At 46.7% G+C, this 25253-nt stretch overlaps 1 protein-coding gene across 1 annotated transcript in view; it reads right to left on the bottom strand.

Annotated features, from left to right (window-relative positions):
* LARP1 (La ribonucleoprotein domain family member 1) overlaps window positions 1–22568 on the bottom strand; it is a 243787-nt gene extending 221219 nt beyond the window's left edge. The window contains 1 exon segment of the mRNA XM_030211934.1: window positions 22185–22568. Within this exon segment, the coding sequence (XP_030067794.1) occupies window positions 22185–22530 (346 nt within the window). The 5' untranslated portion in view covers window positions 22531–22568.
* Between the last annotated feature and the right edge of the window lie 2685 nt (window positions 22569–25253).

Below are 25253 nucleotides of genomic sequence, written 5' to 3'. Positions count from 1 at the left end.
AAAATGTACCCAAGTTGACTGACTTCACAGAATTGCACCTCTAACATGAAGAAAGAGCCCACCACAGTCACCACAACTAAGACAGCACCTACCCCTCTCCTGGAAATTGGACATGGACCTTGATCTCTAGATCTGTGCTTCTCAAATTTCTCTCACGCATATTCATCATATTAATCCTGAAAATCATCAGTCAAGTGTGCTTCCAGGAGAGATCTGAGAAGCACTGCTCCAGATTAATGAATTTAAACCCAATCCTCAGGTTTTCAAGATATCCACAATGAATATGCATAAGATAGATTTGCGTACAATGGAGTGAGGCAGGAAACAAAAACAATGGCAGATGAAATTTAATGTAGACAAATGTAAAGTGATGCACATTGGGAAGAATAATCCTAATCATAACTATCTGATGTTAGGGTCTACTTTAGGAGTCCAGCACTCAAGAAAAAGACATAGGTGTCATTGCAAACAATACACTGAAATCTTCTGCCCAGTGAATTGCTGATGCTAGGAATTATTAGGAGAGGGATGCAAAATAAGACCAAAAATATTATAATGCCTCTGTATCGCTCCATGGTGCGACCTCACCTTGAGCATTACGTTCAATTCTGGTTGCCGTATCTCAAACAACATGTAGCAGAATTAAAAAAGGTTCAAAGAAGAGCGACCAAAATGACACAGGGGAAGGAACTGCTCCCATATGAGGAAAGGCTAAAGAGGTTACGGCCGAGGGGGTTATGAATGGGGTCTACAAAATCCTGCCTGATGTGGAGCGGGTGGAGGTGAATCGATTTTTCACACATTCAAAAATTACAAAGACCAAAGGACATTCAATGAAATTGCATGGAAATACTTTTAAAACAAATAGGAAGAAATATTTTTTCATTCAAAGAATGGTTAAGCTGTGGAACTCATTGCCAAAGGATGTGGTAATGGCAGTTAGTATTATCTCGGTTTAAAAGCGGTTTGGATAAGTTCCTGTAGAAAAAGTCTCTAGTCTGTTACTGAGATGGCCATGGGGGAAGCCACTGCTTGCCCTGGGATTGGTAGCAAGGAACGGTAATTGGGTTTCTGCCAGGTAACTTGTGATCTGAATTGGCCATTGCTGGAAGCAGGATACTGAGCTACATGGACCATTTGTCTGACCCAGTATGGCTATTCTTATGTGCTTACATTATGTAGGTAGTGCATGCAAATTTCTCTCATGCACATTCATTGTGGATATCCTGAAAACCCGACTGGTGGTTGGGTGTGTCCCAAGTCTCATTTTGGCCAAAAAGTTTTAAATTTGATTCACTCATATGAATCGATTTTTTTTATTTGATTCAATTTGGTTCAGTTCTTTAAGGCTACCATCAATAAACAGAATAAATAGAAAATAAAATTCATTTTTCTACTTTTGTTGTCCGGTCTTAATTTTTGTAAACGTGTCTCTAGTTTCCACTTTCCTCTGTCTTCTCTTAACTCTTTTGCCAGGGTCTCCTGCTCCATTTGGCATTTCTTCTCTGTCCATGTCCATCATCCAGCAATTGAGATACGGTAGCAGGTAATCCACCTCAGTGGATGAACAAATCCCACGGAGAGAAAACACACAGAAGTGGGAAGTGGACCAATGACTCCAGAAAACTGGGGCAACTGCATTGAACAATAAACAAACTTTAATGCAGACTCGACACAGATCTGTGTTTCAGTCACAGGCCTGCCTCAGGAGTCTTTGATGGTCTGTATTCGGATGTATAGTCCTGGTATAAAAGGGGTCTTAAAAAAGACCTTTGTGATCTAAAAACAAGGAACAGTGCCAAGCGTAGCTTGTATCCGCAAAGTAAACAACACCCCTCTGTGTCCCTATTCTCCATCCCCATGTCCAGCATCACGTGTTCAGCCTCACCCCTTATTCCTCCTTCCATCAATGGTCTGCCCTCCTCCTCTCCCCTCCTTCCATCCACGATCTGCTCTCCTTCGCTCCCCTTTAATTCAGCCTCTGCCCCCCTTTCCATCCAGTCTTTGCCCTCCTCCTCCTTACATCTTTGGTCTGCTCTTCATCAATCCAGCCTCTACCCCCTTTCCATTCAGTCTCTGCAGTCCTCCTCCTTACATCTATGGCCTGCTCTCATCTCCCCTTCAATCCAGCCTCCACCTCTTCCATCCAGCCACCATTCCATCTTTGTTCCCCCCAATCCAGTGTACGGGTGTCAGGGTAGGAGTGAGAACAGAGGAGGCATCTCTGTTCTCCCTCCTACTCTGACACCACTGCTTTTCTAGAGCAGCAAAGGAAGCTAAACTTTCCGTGGGGCCAAACTCTCCATTGGCACGGCTGCTGGTCCTGCCCTCGTGATGCCATTTTCTGTTCTGGGGCAGAGCTGGCAGCCTGTGCCAATATGGAGTCAGTCCAGCCCTGTGGTGAGTTTACCATATGTTGAAGCACAGTGCTCCTTGGATGCCCACAAATGTATAAAGCATCCTTTTACCTCTGGAAGAAAAGAGAGAGAAAAAAGTCAAGGGCTGCACTACTCACCCGCAATTTTGAAAGATTTGGGCAGGGTGTGGCACTTCTCTCCAGGATGGCTACTCCTTGGGTGCTTCAGAGCCACAGCAGTGCCTTCAAATGCTGCCTTCACCCTTTGCTCTTATGTTTACTTAGCTTTATTTAAATGAATAATTATAAAAACCTTTATTGCCAAGCTGCTTCAGCCAAAAAAATCCTCAGAGGAATATTTGTGACCTGCTCAAAGGCACCTTCCAGACCCTGAAAGTGGGGAGAAAGCTCCATGCCAGAGGAAAGCAGGCAGACAATCCCCCAAGGCATCTGGGCTCTGCTCAGCAGTGAAGTCCAAGGCTACCAGAGATTTTATTTCTCTTTCTTCACCCGCTGAGTAGTCACTTTCCCTACTTTGTCTACCCCTGCCTAGACAGAAGGTTTCTCCCACTGGTCTGGTAGGGACAAAGGAAGAAGACAACCAGAAAAGTGAAAATAAAATGACAGCCAAATACCCCATCTATTCCTTTCCCAACCTCTTCCCCCCCCCCCCCCCCAAACCTGATGGCCTCTAACCTGTTTCTTACTTCCAATCTTGATGCTGCCAGTTAGGAATCTTTCATGTGCACACTAATACAAATTCACTCTTCATTGCAAACCTAAAGAAATACCCAATGCTGTCACAAAAATAAATTCATTCATTCACAGGTACAGGATTCACAACAAGATGAAAGTACCCCAGCATGAAATGCATAAGCAACAAGAAAGCAAATGATCCAAACCACAGAAGAGACCCACGCAAATTCCCTGAAAAACTTGTGTAGGGAACAATACCTGGCTAAACACATGACAACAAAATCATTATCCTTAAGTGATGAAACAGCTAAAGCATACCCAGAATTCACTACTATACTTGATTTTTTTTTTTTAAGTTTGGTTTTCTTCTGAAATCATTTCACTATTACCAGGAACATGCTGTTTGTTTGCCAGATGCCACAGCAGTGATTTGAAGCCCAGGGCATCTTATGACAACATTTAATGGAATACCTTAAGGCAGCACTGGCAGGGTGGGAACATCTAGGTCAAGAAGATGAACAGAGAGCTAACCTCAAATGAAGCCACTGTAATGGACAATAAACTGCTATGCCAGAAAAGTCAACATAAGTTAGAGTAAAATGACATCTCAGAAAAGAAGTAACATCCTTTGGAAAGGCAAAACAAAATAAGGAAGGTATTCAGGACATCTGAGGTGCGAACAGAGAAAAACAGGCAAAACAAAAATGTAAGCGGCAACTTACTTAAAAACTTTAGTGAAGCCATAAGGACAGAGGTAGGATTGTAACAGGTAAAGAAGGAATACGTAAAAGAATACATGAAAAATGGGTAAATTAGGCCTTACCTGCTAATTCCTTTAGTCCCTCCGGAACAGCCCAGAATGTGACTGATGGGTTGTGTACGCCTTCCAGCAGGTGGAGACTGAGAAAAAAAGCTGACTAGCGAGCCAATAAGAGCCCTTGCCAGCTAGAGAAAGATCCAGTAACAAAGTACCAAAGCAGAAGTAAAGCCATAGAAGACATACATAACCTGTGCATCCAAAAACCTGAGCAGCCACCAGCACCTTGCCAACAACGGGTGAGTGCCTACTAACACATCATGGTCCTCAACACAATGCAAGAAGATGCACTGGTTTTTTCCAGGTTTGACAACAGTGCATCTGCTTGCGTTGTGTTAAGAGTCGCATCATTTTAGGCATCTGCTGTATGAGCTGGTTTTTTCCAATCTATTATACACCACAAGTTTTCCGCTTTGTGAGTTGCTCCTTTCAGAAGGTTTCAAATTAGCCCCTGACGCAGCCCTTGGTGGGTGAAACACGGCCTGTGTCGGGCAATTTGTTTACATACGGTATCTTCAATAAAATCTTTCTGATGTTATATTGATCTGCTGGCTTCTTTTTCCATATTGGATTTTGCAGATCGTTTGCCTTGTTGTTTTTTAGGGCCCCGATTGATATATGCTACTGCTGTGGCGTTGTCTGACATTACTCACACCGCTCAGCCTCTGAGGAGAGGAAGAAACCACTGACGAGCCAGATGAACAGGTTGATTGAAAACAATGTCTCCTGACGAGACCAAAGACCCTGAGCAAACTGCCCCTGACAGTGAGCTCCCCAGCCACTGAGACTGGCATCTGTTGTCACCACAGTCCAGTTGGGCTGATCCAGAGGCATACCTTTGGTCAAATTGGCCTCCCGAAGCCACCAACGTAGACTGGTCTTCACTTGGAGCAAAAGTGGCAATCTTTGATGAAGGAAATCCTTCTGGGATGACCATCTTGACAGAAGTGACCACTGAAGAGGCAGCATGTGCGCCCTGACCCAGGGCACCACTTCGATCGCCGCTGCCATGGAGCCTAAGATCTGTAGATAGTCTCTTGCAGACAGTCTCGAATTCTGCAAGAAGAGACGAATCTGAACCTGCAACCTGAGGATCTTGGCCTGCGGAAGAAAGACGCGGCCCTGCTCTATGTCGAACCGGACTCCCAGATACTCTATCGACTGAGAAGGCTGAAGACGGCTCTTCTGTACATTGACTACCCAACCTAGGGACTGCAAGAACTCCACCACCCGAGCTGTTACCTGAACACTCTCGTGGTAAGACTTTGCCCAGATCAACCAATCGTCTAAGTAAGGATGCACCAAAATGCCATCCATTCTGAGAGCCACCGCTACAACTACCATGACCTTGGTAAACGTACGAGGAGCAGTCGCAAGAAAGGGCCCGAAACAAAGTGCCGACCTAGCACAGCAAAACGCAGAAAACGCTGATGTGCAGGACGAATAGGAATATGGAAATAGGCTTCTGTAAGATTGAAAGTCAGAAACTCTCCGGGCCTCACTGCAACAAATGACGGACCGCAAAGTCTCCATCCGAAAAAAGGCACCTTGAGGGCTCGATTGACCGCCTTGAGATCCAGAATTGGACGGAAGGAACCTTCCTTCTTGGGAACTAGAAAGTAAATGGAGTAACGGCCTTGATCCTCTTCCGCCAAAGGAACTGGACAGAATGCTCGAAGAAGCCTGCGGAGAGTATCCCGGACAGCTCCGGCCTTGATGCGAGAATGGCAAGGAGATTCTAGGAAAGCATCTGCCAAAAGGTAAGCGAACTCTACTACGTAACCGTCTCGAATAACCTCTAATACACAGTGATCCGAAGTAATCTGGGCCCACCTCTCTTGAAATTGGGCCAATCGAGCGCCCACTGGGACTAGAGGCTGGGCCCGCACACCTTCATTGTTGAGGGCGGGAGGAGGAAGAGGAAAGAGAACTCCCTGCCTCTCAACCTCCCCAACGACCTCCTCGAAAGGACTGAGTCCTTTAGAAAAATCTGGAGCGTTGTCCCTGAAAAATTCTGGCTGGCCGAAAACGACAAAAATCACGGCTTCTACCACAAGCTGAGAAACTGCCACAACCAGACCCTCTCAGACGATCCTCCGGCAATCTAGGAACCTTAGCCTCCACCAGGCTATTCACCAACTTGTCCAATTCTTCTCCAAAAAGAAAAGAGCCCTTAAAGGGAAATTTACTAAGCTTAGACTTAGAGGCCGCACCTGCCGACCAACCACGAAGCCAAAGCGTACGATCAGCCGCAACTGAAAGAGCCATAGACTTAGAAGAAGCCCTAAGCAAATCAAAGAGCATCCGCCAAAAAAGCTGAACCCATTTCCAGCTTAGCTACTTCATTATCAATAGCAGAAAGATCATCTGAAGAACGATCCAAAACCTTCTCAGACCAGCGGAAACAAGCTCTCACTACCAGGGAGCCACAAATTGTAGCCTGCACTGCTAAAGCCGAAACATCAAAAGAATTCTTCAACAAGGATTCAATCCGGCGATCCTGAGGATCTCGCAGAGCCATACCACCATCTACCGGAACAGTGTTTCGCTTGGTAACCGCTGAAACTACCCCATCCACCACAGGAAAGCGTAAAAGGTCTTTATCTGAATCAGGAACCGGATAAAGCCTGCCCATGGACCTAGCCAGCCAAAAAGCAGAATCAGGAAACTCCCACTGGGCCTGAATAATATCCCTAATATCCTGATGCACAGAAAAGGACTTACTTGCTCTGCGAATGCCCTTGACCAGCAAATCCACCTTTCTGGACTCCGAGACTTGAAGATCCTAATCATCAAACCTCAAAGTAGAAGAAACCTGAGAAATCAACTCCTGAGGATCATCCTTGTGGAAAATTCTTACCACTGAAGAATCCTCTCCCACCGGAAGGGATTCCTCACCTTCTGTGGAGTGCTCAAGCACCTCAGCAAACCGCTCCTCAGGAAAAAAAAAAGCCTCCTCTTCAAAGGAGGACATCTCCTGGTCATGAGCACAAAACAAATCTTGTTCAGCTTCCTCAGAAAGCCTACCCTGCTTCTGAGGCACAGAGACCCCCTCCAGAGAACGTCTCCCCTGAGGGTCCACAGGCGTAGCTTTCTGTAAAAGAAAGGCCTGGTACATCTATACTACAAATTCAGGAGGAAAGCCTCCCTCCCCAGCTGATAAAGAAGTATTTTTTAAAACAGACACAGGCTCCGCAGCAAGAGAGGCCTGAGGAGCAACTACCAGCAAAACGGCAGAGTCGGACCCCCCCCCCACCCGACTACTGCACCCTGATCCTCCAAAGTGGTGCCAGTAGCGACAAGCCCCCACCGCTGACATACCGAACAGTGGCGGAGGTTCTCGGGCATTGCGAAGGAAGGAAAGAAAAAAAAAACCCAAACAGCTGATCGCTAGCCGCTAAGGAGCTGCCCTGCTTGCTATAAATGGCCAAAGATGGCTCTGCCGAACCAGCAGACCGGGAGGCTTAAACTTTACTTTTTTTTTTTTTTTTTAAACAGAGTAGCTGCCTCTCCCCACCTCCAAAGCACCCTCTCCCTTGAGGAAAATCTATACTGCTTTTTAAAGCAGAAGAACAAATGTCAGCCAGTACATAGCAGCCACATTAGCCGGGGGAGGAGGGGGAGGGACTCGGCCTTCCGAGTGTGGCAACCTCGAGGCACAGAGAGACCACCACGGGCCTCAGCCTCTACAAAGCAGGGGGTTTTTTTGTTTGTTTTTTTAATGCCCAGGGAAGCAAAACCAGATAGAAACAATCAAAAAACACTTTAAACATAAGAGAAAGAAAGAAATAGAAAGACAGAGACTGAAGGGCTCACCACCTTCCACCTGCTGGAGACTGAGCTTATGGGAAAATTAGGTTCTTACCTTGGTAATTTTCTTTCCTTTAGTCATAGCAGATGAAGCCATTACGTGTGGGTTTTGTCCATCAACCAGCAGGGGGAGATAGAGAGCACTCAAATTTCACAGTGCCACATGGTCAGCTAGCTCCACTGCCTCTTCAGTATTTGAAGCTTCCAAAGCAGTATAACAAACCGCAATGGGAATAACGAACTTTCCTCACAGCGAACGATGGCCCCATAACAAGGGCATGAACTCAAAAGGAGGGAATGAACACATCCTCCTGGAGGGAATAAACTCGTCCTCCTCTTTGTATTTATGGAGGGAATACACACATCCTCGTGGAGGGAATGAACTCAACCTCCTACACATGAACTGGAGGGAATGAACTCATCCTCCTATAAGTGAACAAGAATCCTGAAGACTGTTTTCCAACTTTCTCTCAAGGAAGGATTAGAACTTCAGGAAACAAGAACAGAACCTGAAACAGATTCACATCATACAGACAATCATACAGGGAGGGCTCATGGCTTCATCTGCTATGACTAAAGGAAAGAAAATTACAAAGGTAAGAACCTAATTTTCCCTTCCTTGTCATCAAGCAGATGAAGCCATTACGTATGGGATGTATCAAAGCAATCCTTATATAGGGTGGGAACAAGTCACACCACGCGCTAGCACTTGTGCTCCGAAACGCGCACCCTCCTAGCAGCCACATCCAGCCTGTAATGTCGGGCAAATGCCAATGTTGCTGCACTGCAAATCTCATGAAGAAAGAGTGCTCCAGTTTCAGCCCAAGAGGAAGAAATCGCTCTTGTAGAATGTACCTTAAAGGTTACAGGCGGAGGCCGGCAAGCAGATAAGCTGAAAAAATAGCTTCTTTGAGCCAGCGGGCAATAGTGGCTTTAGACGCTGGAGACCATCTGCGAGAACCTGATAGTAAAAACAAACAAATGATCAGAGGTCCTGAAAGAATTAGTAACTCGCAGACACTGCAACAGAGTCCTGCGCACATCCAACAGGTGCAACTGCCCAAAGGATTCTGGAAACTCCTCCTTAACAAAAGAGGGTAGAAAAATAGGCTGGTATAGGTGAAACGCTGAAACCACCTTAGGCATGAAGGAAGGCACGGTACGAACCGTGACCTCGGACTCTGAAAACTGCAGAAATGGGTCTCGACAGGACAGCGCCTGGAGTTCTGACACCCGTCTCGCCGAAGTAATGGCCACCAGAAAAACGGCCTTTAGTGTCAAATCTTTCTCTGAAGCTCGTCGTAGCGGCTTAAAAGGAGAACCCTGCAGAGCCTTCAAAACTAGCCCCTGGTTCCAAGCTGGACAAGGTGCCCGCACAGGAGGACGGAGCCGAAGCACCCCTCTAAGAAACCGTGCCACATCTGGATGAGCAGCTAAAGACACGCCTGCAACCTTACCATGAAGGGAGGCCAATGCTGCCACTTGCATCCGCAGGGAATTATAGGCCAAGCCTTTTTGTACACCATCCTGCAAAAAGTCCAGAATCGGCGAGACAGGAGCCCGCATGGGTGTGATCGCTTTTGAAACACACCAAGCCTCAAACTGGTGCCAGATCCTGGCATAAGCCACGGAAGTGGACCACTTGTGGGCCTGCAGGAGAGTGGAAATAACATTATTGGAATAGCCTTTGCCTCTCAATTGCATCCTCTCAATAGCCATGCCATAAGACCAAAACGGCAGGCGTCCTCCATGGCCACCGGTCCCTGCGACAACAGGTTCGGTACCAGAGGTAAAGGAAGGGGAGCTTCCATTAGCATCTGTCGGAGGTCCGCATACCAAAGCCCCCTGAGCCAATCCGGGGCGATGAGAACCACTTCTCCTGGGTGAAGCCGAATCCGTAGGAGCACACGCCCTATCAAGGGCCACGGAAGGAACACATACCAGAGGCCCAGAGACCAGGGTTCAGCCAAGGCATCCAACCTGGCTGAGCGAGGATCTCTCCGTCTGCTGAAGAAGCACGGGACTTTGGCATTTGAACTTGTCGCTATAAGATCCATCACTGGCTTGCCCCATTTGGCACATATCTGCAGGAATACTTCGTCTGCCAGTTCCCATTCCGCTGGATCGATTTGATGCCTGCTTAGATAATCGGCTTGCACGTTGCTCTGACCTGCAATGTGAGCTGCCGACAAACTGTAGATGCAGCTCGGCCCAGTGGCAAATCTGTTCAGCCTGCGCGGCTAGCGCTCTGCACTGAGTGCCGCCTTGTCAGTTTATGTAGGCCACTGTTGTCCGACATCACTCTGACAGCCAATCCTTCCAGGGTCACTTGAAAAGCCAGAAGCGCCTGAAACACCGTTTCAACTCCTGGCGATTGCTGGACCACTCCAACTCGTGGGGTGTGCAAAGACCCTGGGCATGCTTCCCCTTGCAATGTGCGCCCCAGCCCTTCAGGCTGGCATCTGTCACCACTAGGCACCAATCGGGGAGCGCCAGCGGCATTCCTCGCCACAGCATGCTGTCTGAGAGCCACCACTCCATGTTGAGTCGGGCCGCAGGGAGCCAAGAGAGTCTGCACTGATAATCCTGAGATACTGGAGACCATCATTGAAGCAGGGAATACTGCAGAGGGCTCAGGTGCGCTCTCGCCCAGGGCACCAAATCCAAGGTGGCCGTCATCGATCCCAACAGCTGGACAATGTCCCAAGCTCGCGGGCGGGGCATCCTCAGGAGCAGACGGACCTGATTCTGAAGCTTGCACCGCCTTTGCTCGGGTAGGAATACATATCACGAGTCTCTGTCGAACCATGCCCCCAAATATTCTAGAGATTGCAAGGGGGTCAGGTGACTTTTGGCTAAATTGACGACCCAGCCCAGAGATTGCAGTACTGAGACCACTCTGGCTGTAGCTTGATGGCTCTCTGTTGCAGAGTCCGCTCTGATGAGCCAGTCATCTAGGTACGGGTGAACCCGGATACCTTCTCGCCTGAGAAAAGCAGCTACTACCACCATTACCTTGGAAAAGGTTCGGGGAGCTGTGGCGAGGCCAAAAGGCAAGGCCCAAAACTGGAAATGCATTCCCATCACCGCAAAACGCTGAAACTTCTGGTGCGGGGGCCAAATTGGAATGTGCAAGTAAGCTTCTTTCAGGTCCAGAGTCGTGAGAAACTCTCCTGGCTGTACCGCCGCACTGACGAAGCGCAGGGTTTCCATGTGAAAATGCCACACTCTCAGGGACTTGTTTAATTCTTTTAAGTCCAGAATAGGGCGAAAAGTCCCTCCTTTTTGCGGCACCACAAAGTAGATGGAGTAGCGGCCGCAGCCGTGTTCGGCGGGAGGTACCGGGGACACGGCCCCTATCTGAACCAGACCTTGTAAAGTCTCCTCTACCGCCGCCCGTTTGGCGGCAGAACCGCATCGGGACTCCACAAACACGTCTCTTACAGGGGCATCAAATTCTATTCTGTAACAGTCTCTGATCAGGTCCAAGACCCACTGATCTGAGGAAATGTTGGCTCACTCCTCGGCAAAGAGGGAAAGACGTCCTCCGATGACAGGACTCGAGGAGAGGGCCGGCGCACCTTCATTGAGAGGGTCGCCCCTGAACTCCAGGCCTTGAGCCAGTGGCTGTGGAACGTTTGTCCGAGCGAAAGGAGTTCCTCTGCTGAAAACGGACACGAGAAGTGAACCCAGCAGAACGCCCCGGGCGGTACCTTCGAGCTTCACAGAAGCGAGGTCTGTAAGAGGAGTGGACCGCCGCACCCTTAGAGGAATGCCTCGGCCTATCTTCGGGCAAGCGCTGGGGTTTAGCCTCACCCAGGCCCTTCACAATTTTCTCCAACTCCTCACCAAACAGGAGAAGGCCTTGAAAGGGCAACTTCACCAACCTTTGCGTAGAGGCCATGTCCGCCGCCCAATGCCGTAGCCAAAGAAGACGGCAAGCCGCCACTGCTACTGCCATGTGTTTAGACGAAGCTCTGACAATATCATAAAGGGCGTCAGCAAGAAAGGACAAGGCCGACTCTATCCGCGGAGCCACATCTGAAAAGGGCTCCGCTCCACACAGGGCTGTTCCACTGCCTGTTGCAACCAAGCCAGGCAGGCTCTAGCAGCATAACAACTGCATGCAGACGCCCGAATAGTGAGACCTGCAATTTCAAATGACCGTTTAAGTGCTGATTCCAGTCTACGGTCTTGAATATCCTTCAGGGCAACACCTCCTTCAACAGGGAGGGTAGTTCTCTTTGTCACAGCTGTGACTAGGGCATCTACTTTAGGCATAGCAAAGTGAGCCATATGCTCCTCACTCAGAGGGTATAATTGCCCCATAGCCCTGGAAACTTTCAAAGGTCCCTCGGAGTCAGCCCATTGAGCCGAAATAAGCTCTTGGATGGAGTTATGCAAAGGAAAGGCTCGAGCAGGCTTTTTGGTACTAGCCATCCTAGGATTCACAGAGGAGGCTGTGCCACTGGCAGGGTCATCAAAAGAGAGAGCCTGCAGGGCATCAGAAATAAGTGCTGGCAGCTCATCACGGTGGAAAAACCTCACCACGGAGGGATCGTCCAGATCCTGAGTCACTTCTGCACCAGACTCTGGCTCCTCAGACCATGGCGGCCTGCCACAGTCCTCCGAACCCTCGCAGCCCGACCACGGGGGGGGGGGGGGGGGTGGAATGGAGGTGCAGCACTCTCTGAAGGGGAATGAGCCCTTCTGCGCTTCATATTCTGCCAATTATCAGGGAATAACGCCTCAGAGGGCATACCCAGGCTAGAATCCACCGGGGGGGGGGGGGGGGGGGGCATTAGAAGAGGCCCAGGCCGGACTTTGTGGGAGAGCTCTTTTAAGCATGTATGCTTTATGCATTAATAAGACAAAATCAGGGGAGAAAAACTCACCCTGGGCACCCGGATCTCTGCCGGGGCTAGTAGCTCCCATATCAGCCTCACTCCGAGGCCTCCCCCTGGGCTCAGGACTCTCCGTCTCAGCGGAGGTCGCGCCATGTGGTAAATTCAAAATGGCAACCGCTGCCAGCTCAGAGCGCGAAGAATCGTCGCTCGCCATGCTCGGGCCGGCTCTAACATCTGTACAGCACGATCATAGAGCCCCGCTGCTGATCTGCGCTTGCCACACTTGGAACAGCGCTTTACTGTCTCCGCAGCCATCGCTGAAAACAGCGGTAAAATTCACAATGGCGGCTGACGTCAAAATCGCCCTGTCGCGGGCCCACCCCGGAGGAGTCAGAAAACACTCTTACCTCACTGGACCGAGTATCACAGCTCCGGTCCCACAGAAAACGGCAAGGAAAAACCTCTGTTCCAGCGTCTAAGCGCTTTTTTTTTTTTTTTAACGCTGTGAGGAAAGCAGAGATAAATAGAACTCCGGAGGCTCAGGTGAGTGGGAAAGGCAGGGAAAGGGCGAACCTATGTGCCTGCATCCATTGTTGGTGGGGAAGAACAGGGAAAGCTAAGCAATGTGTCCACATCCACGGAGGTATGGGTAAGGCAGGGAAAGGGCGAACCTATGTGCCTTTAAAGTGAAGCTGCTATAGCCTCCAACACCCCTGCTAACAACTGGCAAAAGCACAGGAGCAACCTCCAGGCAGATTTTAGATGGAGCTCGAAGAAGCTGCAGCCACTCTGCTAGGGGAGCTAGAGAATACTGAAGAGAGGCAGTGGAGCAAGCTGGTATGAGGCACTGAAAAAAGTGTGCTCTCTATCTCCCTCTGCTGGTTGATGGACACAACCCATCTGTAATGGCTGCATCTGCTTGATGACAAGGAAATGCATTATGAAGCAATAATACAAAGTCAGGGGAGAAAAACTCGCCCTGGGCACCCGGTTCCAGTCCGGGGCTAGTAGCTCTTTGGCCAGCCTCAATTCGAGGGCCCCCTCCGGTCTCCAGACCCTCCGCTGCCAGCTCCACCGAGCGGGAAGAATCATCGCTCGCCATGCTCGGGCCGGCTCTTATGCCTGAACAGCACGTTTTTCAGAGCCCCGCTGCTGATCTGCGCTTGCCACACTTGGAACAGCGCTTAACACTCTCTGCAGCCATCGCCGAAAAACGGCGGAAAATTCAAAATGGCGGCTTTGCGCCAAAAATGTCCCAATCACGGGCCCTCCCCGGAGGAGTCAGAAAACACTCTTACCTCATTGGACCGAGTATACAAGCTCCGGTCACGCTGTAGAAACTGAAGAAAACCTCTCTCTTTTTTTTTTTTTTTTTTTAATGCTGTGAGGTAAGTAGAGAAACCAGCAAAAGAGGCAATCAAATCAACTCCGGAGGTACAGTGGGAAAGGCAGGGAAAGGCGAACCAATGTGCCTGCATCCACCAAGTATAGAGTGGGAAAGAGCAGGGAAAAGTGAAACTAATGTGCTCACATCCACTGGGGGGGATGGGTAAGGCAGGGAAAGGGTAACCTATGTGCCTTTAAAGTGAAGCTGCTATAGCCTCTAACACCCCGGCTAACAACTGGCAAGCCAGGAGCCACCCCCAGACAGATTTTTTAAGGAGCTTGATCAAGCTGCAACCACCCTGCTTAGGGAGATAGAGAGTACTGAAGAGGCAGTGGAGCTAGCTGACCATGTGGCACTGAGTGTTCTCTATCTCCCCCTGCTGGTTGATGGACACAACCCATACGTAATGGCTTCATCTGCTTGATGACAAGGAATGGATCTCTCTCTTATTGGCTTGCTAGAGTCACAGCTTTTTTTCTCAGTGTCCACCTGCTGGAAGGCGTACACAACCCATCAGTCACATTCTGGGCCGGTCCGGAGGGATGCTAAGGAAACTTGGGTTTGCTCAGTCTTCATGAAAACAAGAGATGTAGGAGGTCCACAGGAGCTTTAGCTAGAAAACAGTGCTTGGCAAATCAAAATGAGGCCAGATAAGGTACATCCAAGGATATCAGAGACAGTGTTCCCTCTGAGCTTACTACACACTGAACTTAGATCAGTTCCTCATATCTTATTTAACTGTACAAAAAAAAAAACACCTTTAGGTTAGCCACCCATCTATTTATCCCAACTGACTCTGTACCACCCATCTTGTCCATCTAAATAAACATCTGCACTTGGCCCCTCAGCTATATTGTAAACTGTATTGCAGAAAAGCATTAGTACCATAGCAATGTTATTTGAATGTTCTAATTGTGTGCTTATTAGATATTTCATTAGCATTATGTACACATTGTATTGTATCTCCATTACTTGAATTTTAATGTGAATATTTTTGATCCTGTTTCATGTTAGTACTATTATTAGGATTCAATTTGCTGTTTTCAAGTTTACCTCATTTAATGTATTTATATTTCAACTTGGTCAGTTTACTACTGCTATGCAATTCACAAAACTAACTTTTATGTTAAACTGTTCCTGCTATAGTCCTGCTATACACTACCTTAGGTGAATCTCTTCATAAAGTCAGTTAAATAAATCCCAATAATGAAATACCATATTTTTCGGACCATAAGACGCACCGGACCATAAGACGCACCTAGGTTTTAGAGGAGGGAAATAGGAAAAAAAAATTTTCCCTCCTCTAAAACCTAAGTGCTCTGGTGCGTCTTGTCCGAGTTCGGGATCAGGGGCAGGAAAGAGCCCCCTCTTTCCTGCCCAGCGCGCTGCTCTCCGTCCTCCTGACTGGTTCCTGACGGTCTCGGCAAGATTCAAAATGGCCGCCATTTTGAATCTCGCCGAGACCATCAGGAACCAGTCAGGAGGACGGAGAGCAGCGCGCAGGGCAGGAAAGAGGGGGCTCTTTCCTGCCCCGACGTCACTAGACCACCAGGGAACATCGCATCACGTAAGTAGGGGAGGGCGATCCCGAACTCGCTACCTTCGGACTATAAGACGCACCCCCCATTTTCCTCCCAAATTTTGGGGGAAAAAAGTGTGTCTTATAGTCCGAAAAATACGGTAAATATGCTGTGCACACACTTTTTGCTGGTTTCTTTATTATGAACATAGGCTATATCACTGCATACATTAAGTTGAGGGTGAGAATTTGAAAGTGCACAAAGTGTCTTTCATGTGCACATGGGACAGCAAAACAGATAAAACATTAGAGATGTTCTGTTCAACAGCTCTAATATTAAGCTTCACAAATAGAAAGAGGGAGAAGAGAAGGCTGGCCTCAGTTCTCAGTGGCAGGTACACTGGGAAACTATTCAAGAATGATACTGTTGAATACAGGAGTGGGAAAACTTTCCTGCCAAAAGATTTGTCTCTTTTTTTTTTTTTTTTTTTTTAACAAAATTTTTTTAATCCTCGGCTCCTAAATTGTCCTGGTAAACATTTTTCTCCTCCTCTGTTCTGTCTATAAAAAGATTTTGTCACTTTCTATTTGCCCATTTTGCCCAGTTGAGGGCAAGGGGTTCCACTCATTTTTGCCTACCTATTCTTTTCACCTACCACCTTTCTTGTGCCAGACAGAAGTCTCTTGCCACCTCCAAGCTGTTGGTGGCAGCAGCAGCTTTTATCAAGCTACAAGCTTCTGGCCTCTGGCATTTTTAGACAATTTAAGGCAGAAAAGTATAAAACTGCCAAACTCAAGGCATTCTGTGCACCATTTTCTGGGGAGTGCTGAATGGTTTTACAAAACAAAATTTACATTAAACCTGATCGATTTCTTTTTGACTGGGTGGCCAAAATTAGAGGCGAGTGCTGGCTCTGGTATACCTTCATTTCGAAAAGCTTTTGATACTGGTCCTCACAGGAGGCAAATTAATAAACTAGTAATCTTGACAGATGGTAAGCTAAGTGATAAAGCAATGAATTTTGATAACTGGCATTCACTCTGAAGAGTCTAGCGGAGGGATCAGTTCTGGGTCAGTTTCTCTTCATATTTTTTTTCACATAAAAGTAGGAGCATAAAAAACCCAGGGACCGAAGCACAAAGCTTTCCATGCTGGCAAGGCTTGCTTTAGACTGGTTGTAGTCAGTCTAAAGCGAACTGTTATTTAGTGTCTAATGCACAAAGGGCTTTGCATGGCTTTAACCATTTGCTGTAGCACTTACAGAGAATCCTATACAAATGTATTACAACGAGCTCACTAGTATTATAAATAAGCATTCTGATCAATGCACAGAAAGAAGCGCCTACCTTTAACGTGGTAGACTTTATGGCAGGTCAGGAGCTGTCAGAGGAGCCCTGTGCAGTTCCCTTCTCCCTTCAGCCTCCCGACCACCCCCTGGCCTGGTGCAGGGGGCCCTCCCCTCTTTCCGGTGCTCTATCAGGGAATGATCATTCCTCCCTCTCCCCCCCCCCCCCCCCCGTCAGCAAACACTCTATTACTCACTGCTTCATGCCTGTCCTTCGCCTTTTGCCTCAGTCTGTCAGAGCTGTGGGATAAATGATGTCGATGGCAGAGATGAAAACCACCTTCCACAAGGCTAGCCAGGTTAAGAGCCACTGACCCGCGGGTGACTGTATTTTGAGGCTCGATCAGTGGGAACCCCGAGCCCAGGCACAACACCCTTGCTTCCCAGGAAACAGCCCTGTTCTGCACATGGGCTAGGTACTAGAGTGGCAAACAGCAACTGATGTACAAAGGAATTTCCATGCATCTAATTTGCATGCCATCCCCTTTGTGCATTGGTCGCTGTTTGCAACTCGGTAAGTTCTCCCATGGCTGCCATATTTAACGGTGCCCTTTGTGCACTGGCGCTCCTGTTCCTAAAATTTGACACCAAGTAATAGAGCCTCTGGGGCTTGAAAGAGCAAGGTGGTGCAGCAGTGTCTCATCATGAACAAGAGGGAGAAGTCGCAGGGTCCAGAAGCAGCAGCCTGCTGAGGCCAGAAAACAGAGCTGTAGTCAGAGACTAGAGAAGATCCTGGACAGCTGCCCAAGGACAGCAAAGTTCAGGTGGAGTAGCAGCAATAGGGACTAAGCAGCTGCTACAGGCTGTAGAAAGGAAGCAAGAGAAAAAAACCAAGTGGAGGGAGGAGCAAAAATAGAAAAATCAAGTGTTTTTGTGGGTTCTTGTTTCAAGAAATCCCCCTCACCTCAGTTTCTATGAATTTTGCCTGGCATCTAACTTTTTCTCTAGGAAAGGTTTGCCTTTTTACAAAGATCTAACACAAGGCAGACACTAATGGCGGGAAATAAGTGGCATAATCACAGTTTGGCAACTAAAATTTAATCTGCACCATGGCCTGGCACACAGCAATATGAGAGCAGTACATAATGTGGCATAAGATACTTGTGTGCAAGCATGAGAGATCTTAGGTGTTATCCTACCTGAAGATCTCAAGTTGGCAAAACAGTGAATATAGCAAGACAGTGATCAAAACAATCAATGCTAGTAGCATGCAAAAGGAGATGTATGGCTGGTAGAAATAAAGGAGACGAAGGATCAGCGGCAAATCTTGAATGAAGACCACTATGTATAGAATAATTCTACATTCATATGGATATAAACAGACTAGAAGCAGACCAAGAAAAGGCTAGCAAAATGGTGCACAAGCTACCCCCAAAAACCTACAAAATGAGGTCTAAGTATACCATAAAAATGTTTCTCAAGCTGGTTCTTGAGTACCCCCTAGCGTGTGTGTGTGTAGCATACGTAGTCAAGGACAAACATGTGAAAGTATTCCTAGAAGACAAAGAATAGGATACAGACGTTCCAATACCTCTAAAATATTAATACATTAAAAAAAAGTAAACATTCTTCTGTTCAATAGAAACACTACAGTAAGGGGTCAGATCAGTAGTGACAAACATTACAAAGAAAGACAACTGTTCCACACATTACCAAACAAGTAGCAGAGATCATTAAAAAACAAAACATTTTTTCACAAGAAATCTGATGTGCTTCGAGGATGAGTAGAGTCCAAGACAAAATCTATATGAAATATGTATCTGGCACAGGCAGACTAGATAAACATTGCAAATCAGTTTTTCCATTTTTGTATTGAAAACAAAAAACTGAAGAGCAATGTAGCAAACTACCAAAGTGAACTCTGTGAAACAGCACGAAACGCCTGGTGTAAAAATGCCAAACTGAAGACATTATGGGCTATTTTTTTGTGTGAAATGCAGGCATTCTGTACTACTTTTCACAATAATACACTTTATGGTAGTAAACTTAAGTGTGATAAAATGAAAGGGTCCACCTATCTGATTAGGGACACCCCCCCTCAAGACCTCTGCTCCCAGGTGGCTCAGTGAGCCTAACAGAACTATATCATGTTAGATCCCTTCCCCTCCCTGAAGCTCCATCCTTCACATAAGTAAAATTAAGGTTCAGCCTACCTGTCCACCTAATGGGTCTGGGGGGCCATGAGGGCAAGAGTAAATCCAACTCACTCCTGTTCTGATGTCTGCTTATACCAAAATGTCATCAAGTGACCACTAGCTCTAGTCTCACAGTACTATTCTTAATGGGCCATACTGCCAAAAAAGGGCATATACAGCTTTCTACAAGTTACCACATACAGCCCTAAAAAAAATGTGTGGTAAGTTTCACAACTAGTTTTAGAGAGACATGGCCTCACGACGGAATGAGCCAACAACAATCAGGAAAACAGGCTCAAATTCTGTACATCCCATGAATGCTGTTTATGGCCTGGAAGCAGTAGGAGATACATTGACTTGCCCAGGTACACAAGTATATCCTATATAATAAAACACACCTCCAACATTCTGAAGCTGACTGCATGGCTGAGGCATTCCTGCTCCCTGTATCCATCTCCTGAATTGACATCACGTTACGGGTTGGTCACAACCACAGGAGGTTTCTCAGCTTCAGAATGCTGGAGGTGCATTCTATTAAATAGGATTGGTCAGCTCCTTGAAGCACAGCCAGAGCTCAGTGTCCTGCACAGTAACTCTCAGACACCAGAGAGAGGGAGGGAGGGGGGGCATCTCTGTCACACACACACTCACAGTCAATGTCTTTTTCTCTCTCACTCTCACACATTCTCTCTCACACTCACACAGTCACTCACACACTCTCTTGGTCTCATACACTCAGTCTCACAGAGAGTCTGTGTCTCTCACACACTCTCTCACACACACTGTATCTGTGTGAAACACACTCTCTCTCTCACACTGTCTCACATACGCACTTGCACACACATTCTCACACACACACACACTCGCACCCAGACTCACTCTCTCTCTCACACACACAGGCACCCTCACATACACTCTCTCAAACATTCACACTCCGAGAAAAATCTTGCTAGCATCCGTTTCATTTGTGTCAGAAACGGGCCTTTTTTAATAGTAAGTGCATAAATGCCATACTGGGAAAAGACCAAAGGCCCATCAAGCCCAGCATCCTGTCCCCAACAGCAGCCAATCCAAGTCAAGGGCACCTGGCAGCTTCCCAAACGTGCAAACATTCTATACATGTTATTCCCGAAATTGTGGATTTTTCCCAAGTCCATTTAGTAGCGGTCTATGGACTTGACTTGTCCTTTAGGAAACTGTCCAAACAAACCCTTTTTAAACTCTGTCAAGCTAACCGCCTTCACCACGTTCTCTGGCCCTCTTGGAAAGCTGTAAACTGTCTTAAGCACCATTTGGGAAGTTCAGTTACAAATCTTGAAATTACTGCCCTATTCCACAGCTTAACAGAACTTTATTCTTTTTTTCCCCTAGAGATGTTCATTGTTTACAAACACTACAGAGCTGCGCATGCTCCAAAAAGCAAACAACATGACAATCCATCAATTTATATATATGATAACCCAAGTGTAAGTATTGGCATAACCACCTAGAGTAACTATTGAAACAGTGCTGGCTGTGGGATTAGACCTTTATTCCTTAAAAAAACTCCCCTATCCACCTGCCTCCCTGACAAGCACCCTTCTTGAAGGAAGCTTTGAATAAACTCAAGAAACATGCCCTTCCTCAAATGTCTTGCATGTCACCCCTCCATATTTAAAAACAAAGTTTACACTTAAGAATTAGCATTACAATACATCCCTTAAACTTCCCTTCAGACTTAGATTTTGTGCAAGCCAAGAGGAAGCAATTAAAAAAACAAAAAAAAACTTTTGCAGTTGAAAATCCTGGCCATCACTGACATACCCATTGCACTGCTCCTAATATATGGTGACCTGAATAACTTAAAATGAGTTACCCTGCCAATCTATTTTTATATACCTAGTAACAATGCAGGCCAAAGCGTCAGCAAAGAAAAACGGCAGGGGCCTAACACCACATTAGCTACATAAATAGTGGAAGTACAGTAGTGGATGCTTTACTTGATAAAGTTAAAAGACTGATACGCACCTAAGGTAAACGACAACTTTTCAATACGAATTTGTTCCGTGGTGCAGAGCCTCAATATACACACGTAAAGCACCACCACATGGCCAGGATTAACTGAAGGCCATAAATTTTTCACTTTGCCAAAAATTTAACAGTATACGGGCATCATCGATTCACTTTACTCAAGTTCAAAAACAACTCATCCGCCAAAAAACCGTTCCCGCTGCAGCACCTAGAAGTGACAATCAGCTGAAATCACATGCTAGAAGAAAAACCACGTTGCTTTCTGCTAACGCAGTGGAATGCTGGGTAGCGGGGGGGGGGGGGGGCGGCTCCAGCATTCGGGAATGGACGATAGTAGCCTCGGGATTGCACCCGCCAGATCCCGTAATCCGCTTAAAGGGAAACCGAACCGGTGGGTTGGGCTCTGCTCTCCCCACCACACTGGAGCTGTCACTTGTTGGGTGGGGACACCATCGAACGTACCCTCCCGTTCAGAAGCTGAAACCTATTTCCACCCCTTTCCTGCGCAAACTATTTTTTTTTTTTTGGAGGGGGGGTTGTTGCAAAGCAAACGAAGTCAAGAGGCTGGAACACGTTACGGACTGTCTACCACGGAAACCCACAACATTTTTATTTCAACGATTATAAACCTCGTCTGGGGGTGGGGGGATTAATTTCTATAAAGAGTCGGTCACATCCATTCAGCTCCTCCTTCCATATGCTATTTATGTTTTATAGCCTAAAACACGGAGAGGTTCTATAAAGGTTCTATAAAGTTATCACCAGCTGCTAGCCTTTCTGGACATCAGCTAATTAAGCGTTTATAATCTCATAATTACAACATAAAATATTCTTTTTAATGAAGAAAGAGTAAAAATAGCCTCTTAATTGGTGAATTATAAACTCAAACTTTCTCTAAAGAAAAAAAATGCTGCTTCATTTCACACGTGACGAATGTCAGCACGCCCAGTCCCCTCCCTTCTGTCCCGTGTTCGTCAGATCAAGGCCTTTCCTACATGCTTTCCATACTAGATACACACACAACAAAAATTCCCGTTCCTGCATGACGCAAACTTCCAACTGTCCCCCCGCCGGCATGACAATAAACGCAGATCAGCTGCCGATGCACTTCCGAAGCGATCGCCGAAATAATTCAAACGCTTTGGAAATCCAGTGCACTCGACAAGCATGCCGTCAGGCACGCGAACCTCCCCCCTTTCCAACGAATGACTGAGTCCAACAACTCCCCCCCCCCCCAACCACCCCAGTTACCATCACCCACCTGGCAGCGCCTGCCCGTTGACAGTGACGCCGGGCCCGGCAGTATGCTTGGTCCACGGGTTCACCTTGGGCGGGGGGGCCTCGATGAACTCCTTGCGGCCAGGGCCCTGCTCGCCGCCCTCCTCCTGCTGCAGGCTCTCCTTCTGCAGCTGGTTGCTGTCCTCTTTCTGCTGCTTGCTGCTAAGGGGCCTAGCCGTGGCCGCCGCTTCCTTGGAGCCGAGACCCTCCTCGGTCTGCCGTTTTTCCCCCTGCCCGTCGTTGCTCTTCACGATCTTGCCCGCTAGCCCGTGCTCGTCAACTGGCGGGAGAGGGTTACTGGGCGGGAGGGCCTCTACCTGAGTAGCCATTTCCTCCTCCCCCTGGGAAGAAACGTGGCCTCCCCCGGCTCTTCACCCACCGCCCTATCCACCCTCCCCCAGCAACGGAGAAAAAAAGAGCCAGCGAAACTCTATCCACCCCTCCCCCTCTCCACGCTCAATGAGGGCTTCTCAGGCCCCGGCACCTGCACGCTTCTCCCCCCCCTCTCAAACCTTTAAAATAAAACTAACAAAACAATAAAATAATCCCCCCATACGCGCGCGACTCAACACGCGTCGACTGTCCGAGCTTAAAAACAAAAGCGAAAAATTTAAAACCGCAGGTGCCAGACTGCAGTTGCCACTTTAAATCCAACGAGGCTTCTTCGGCTCGCCTTCCCCGAGCTGCAGCAATATGGAAGGAAGGGGAAACCACGCGACTGCCTGCCAAGAGCGCGCACGTCAACCTCCTTTGCGCTGCGTCCTCTACGTGGTAGGAGACTACTGCGGGCATGCGCACGTTACAGCTTGCTTAAGTCTGGATACATTTTTTTTTTCTTTTCCATTTATGCTTTTTTTCAAAGCAGGCTGTAAGGCGCGTGCGAGAAAGGTGGGCGGGAGCGAGCACGTTTCCTGATGCTGCGGGTAAGGGAGAGGTGAATGCGGCGCTGGGGTGGATGTCGGGAAGGAGGAGGGGCCTTAAAGATACAGTGCATCTGAAATGTTTAGGTATTACAAAAGACTGGGGAAGTCCTGTTGGAGGTGGTAGGCTGGTAGTAGCTGCTCTCCTTTTGGATTTAACAACTTGCATGCCATTTTTATTTATCCTGATTTACATTTTTATATACTGCTTACAAGTTAAAAACTATCAGAGCAGTGTACAACTATAATCGCCCTACCCCTCCCTACCCATTTCCAAACCCTTCCAAAAATATTAAAGACCATTATCTCCCAACCCCCCTTCCTACCTATACAAAGCATTAAATAGAGCCCAATTTGATAAAATACACCCTAACACTAAAGTCATTTATCCTACCTGACCGCAATATTGCAAATAAGCTTTCCTAAAACACCTATCCACCCTCATCCTGTTAGACTGTCACTGAAATGCTTTGATGTTTCACTTATATATACTGTCATCTACCAACATTTGCTTTTTTCTGATCTAACAAAGAAGGGCAACCTTCAAAAGCTAATCAAGAAATGTATTATGTCCAATAAAAAAAAGGTATCATCTTATTTTCTTTTCCATTTTTTATTTTGTTTTATTTCTATTGATTACCTAAAACCCCTATAATCTAATTTGCAGAACTCAGGGCAATTTATCCACAACGTAGGAGCAACTATAGAAAAGGCTCTATCTGTCAGACGAGTGTACTTCTAATATACCATAAAGATGGAACTAGTAACTGTGAGCCTTGATGGGAACATAGGGGGGAAATTGGAGAATAATGCACCCAAGTTTTACTGGAAAAGAGGGAGGGAGTAGGAAAATAATGCACCAGCTTTTGGGATAGATAGATAGATATTTTTTTCACCCTCATTATGTATAACCTGAAAAAAAATTAGACACAAAACTTTAAAATTAACCCTTGATTCCATCCGGAGCCAATGTACCTTCTCAAATAAAGGGTGAGCAGAAAACCATCAAGGAATCTTAAAAATCAGATGTGCTTCTGTGTTTTGGGCCACCTGGAGATAGTGCAATAAGGACTAAATTCTATATATGGTGCCTTAAAAATTGGTGCTGAAAAAAGCACTATTCTATAAAACGCACTTAAATTTAGACACAGTTTATAGAATAATGCTTATACCCAGGAATCACACCTAACTTTAGGAGCAGCCATTTGCACTAACTAAAGGCACGGATGCCCTTACTCTATAACTATGCATACAACTTAAAGGAATGCCCCTGACCCACCCATGATCCTTCCATTTCCATGCTCCCTTTTTTGACTCATGTGCAAAATAAAAGCGCAGATCCTGCACCTAAATTTATGCACATACATGTAATTAATTCTAATTGTTAAAAGGCCAATTAGTGCTAATTAGCTCGTTATTCAATTAACTTTCACAAGCAAATTGGGCATGCACCCAAGTTTGCATGCACAATTTTTCACGGTTTTTATACAATTTGGGGGTAAATGTTTAGGAAGTCCCAGATATAGAGCATTAACAGACAGCTAGACTACCAGCTGAAACAAATCCACAGTCAAAAATTAACTTAACCTACCTAATATTTTCATACTAAAGAAAAGTGAACTGAGAGTATGAGATACTTAACACTTAATCATGAAGGTATGATCTGAGTACCATCCTAAGTCTCTGATTTTGGAGGAAACCATACATGGCCCCAAGCACAAGTTAAGTGTTAGAGAAGGTGAAACGAGACCACCATCAACCATCAGGATCTCTGCTTTATGTTTATTATGAACCAAGCCATTACAACGTAACCGCTGTTCAATGGACTGTAGGCTAATATTTATCTTTTTTGTACGTGACTCAGCTTCTCCCTTCTAAGACATGAAAACCTGTACGTCATCTGGATAAAGAAATCCTACTAAATCTATATATCCTATCAAAAACCCTAACAGCCTTTAAACATGATTAAGCAAGGGAAATAACATGATCCTTGTGGTACTTTGCAGGATAAAAAGGCATGTTTTCTAGAACTATTCACCACCACTTTTACCTGAGGAGAGATCTCAAACAATTTAACATTACAGCATTGAACTAATACGTCTGAGCTGATCTAATCAAATGTTAATCCAAAT

The sequence above is a fragment of the Microcaecilia unicolor genome, chromosome 8, assembly GCF_901765095.1.
Source record: "Microcaecilia unicolor chromosome 8, aMicUni1.1, whole genome shotgun sequence".
Classification (NCBI taxonomy): Eukaryota; Metazoa; Chordata; class Amphibia; order Gymnophiona; family Siphonopidae; genus Microcaecilia; species Microcaecilia unicolor.
Note: the sequence above shows the minus strand (reverse complement) of the source record. Positions and strands in the feature narration are given on the sequence as shown.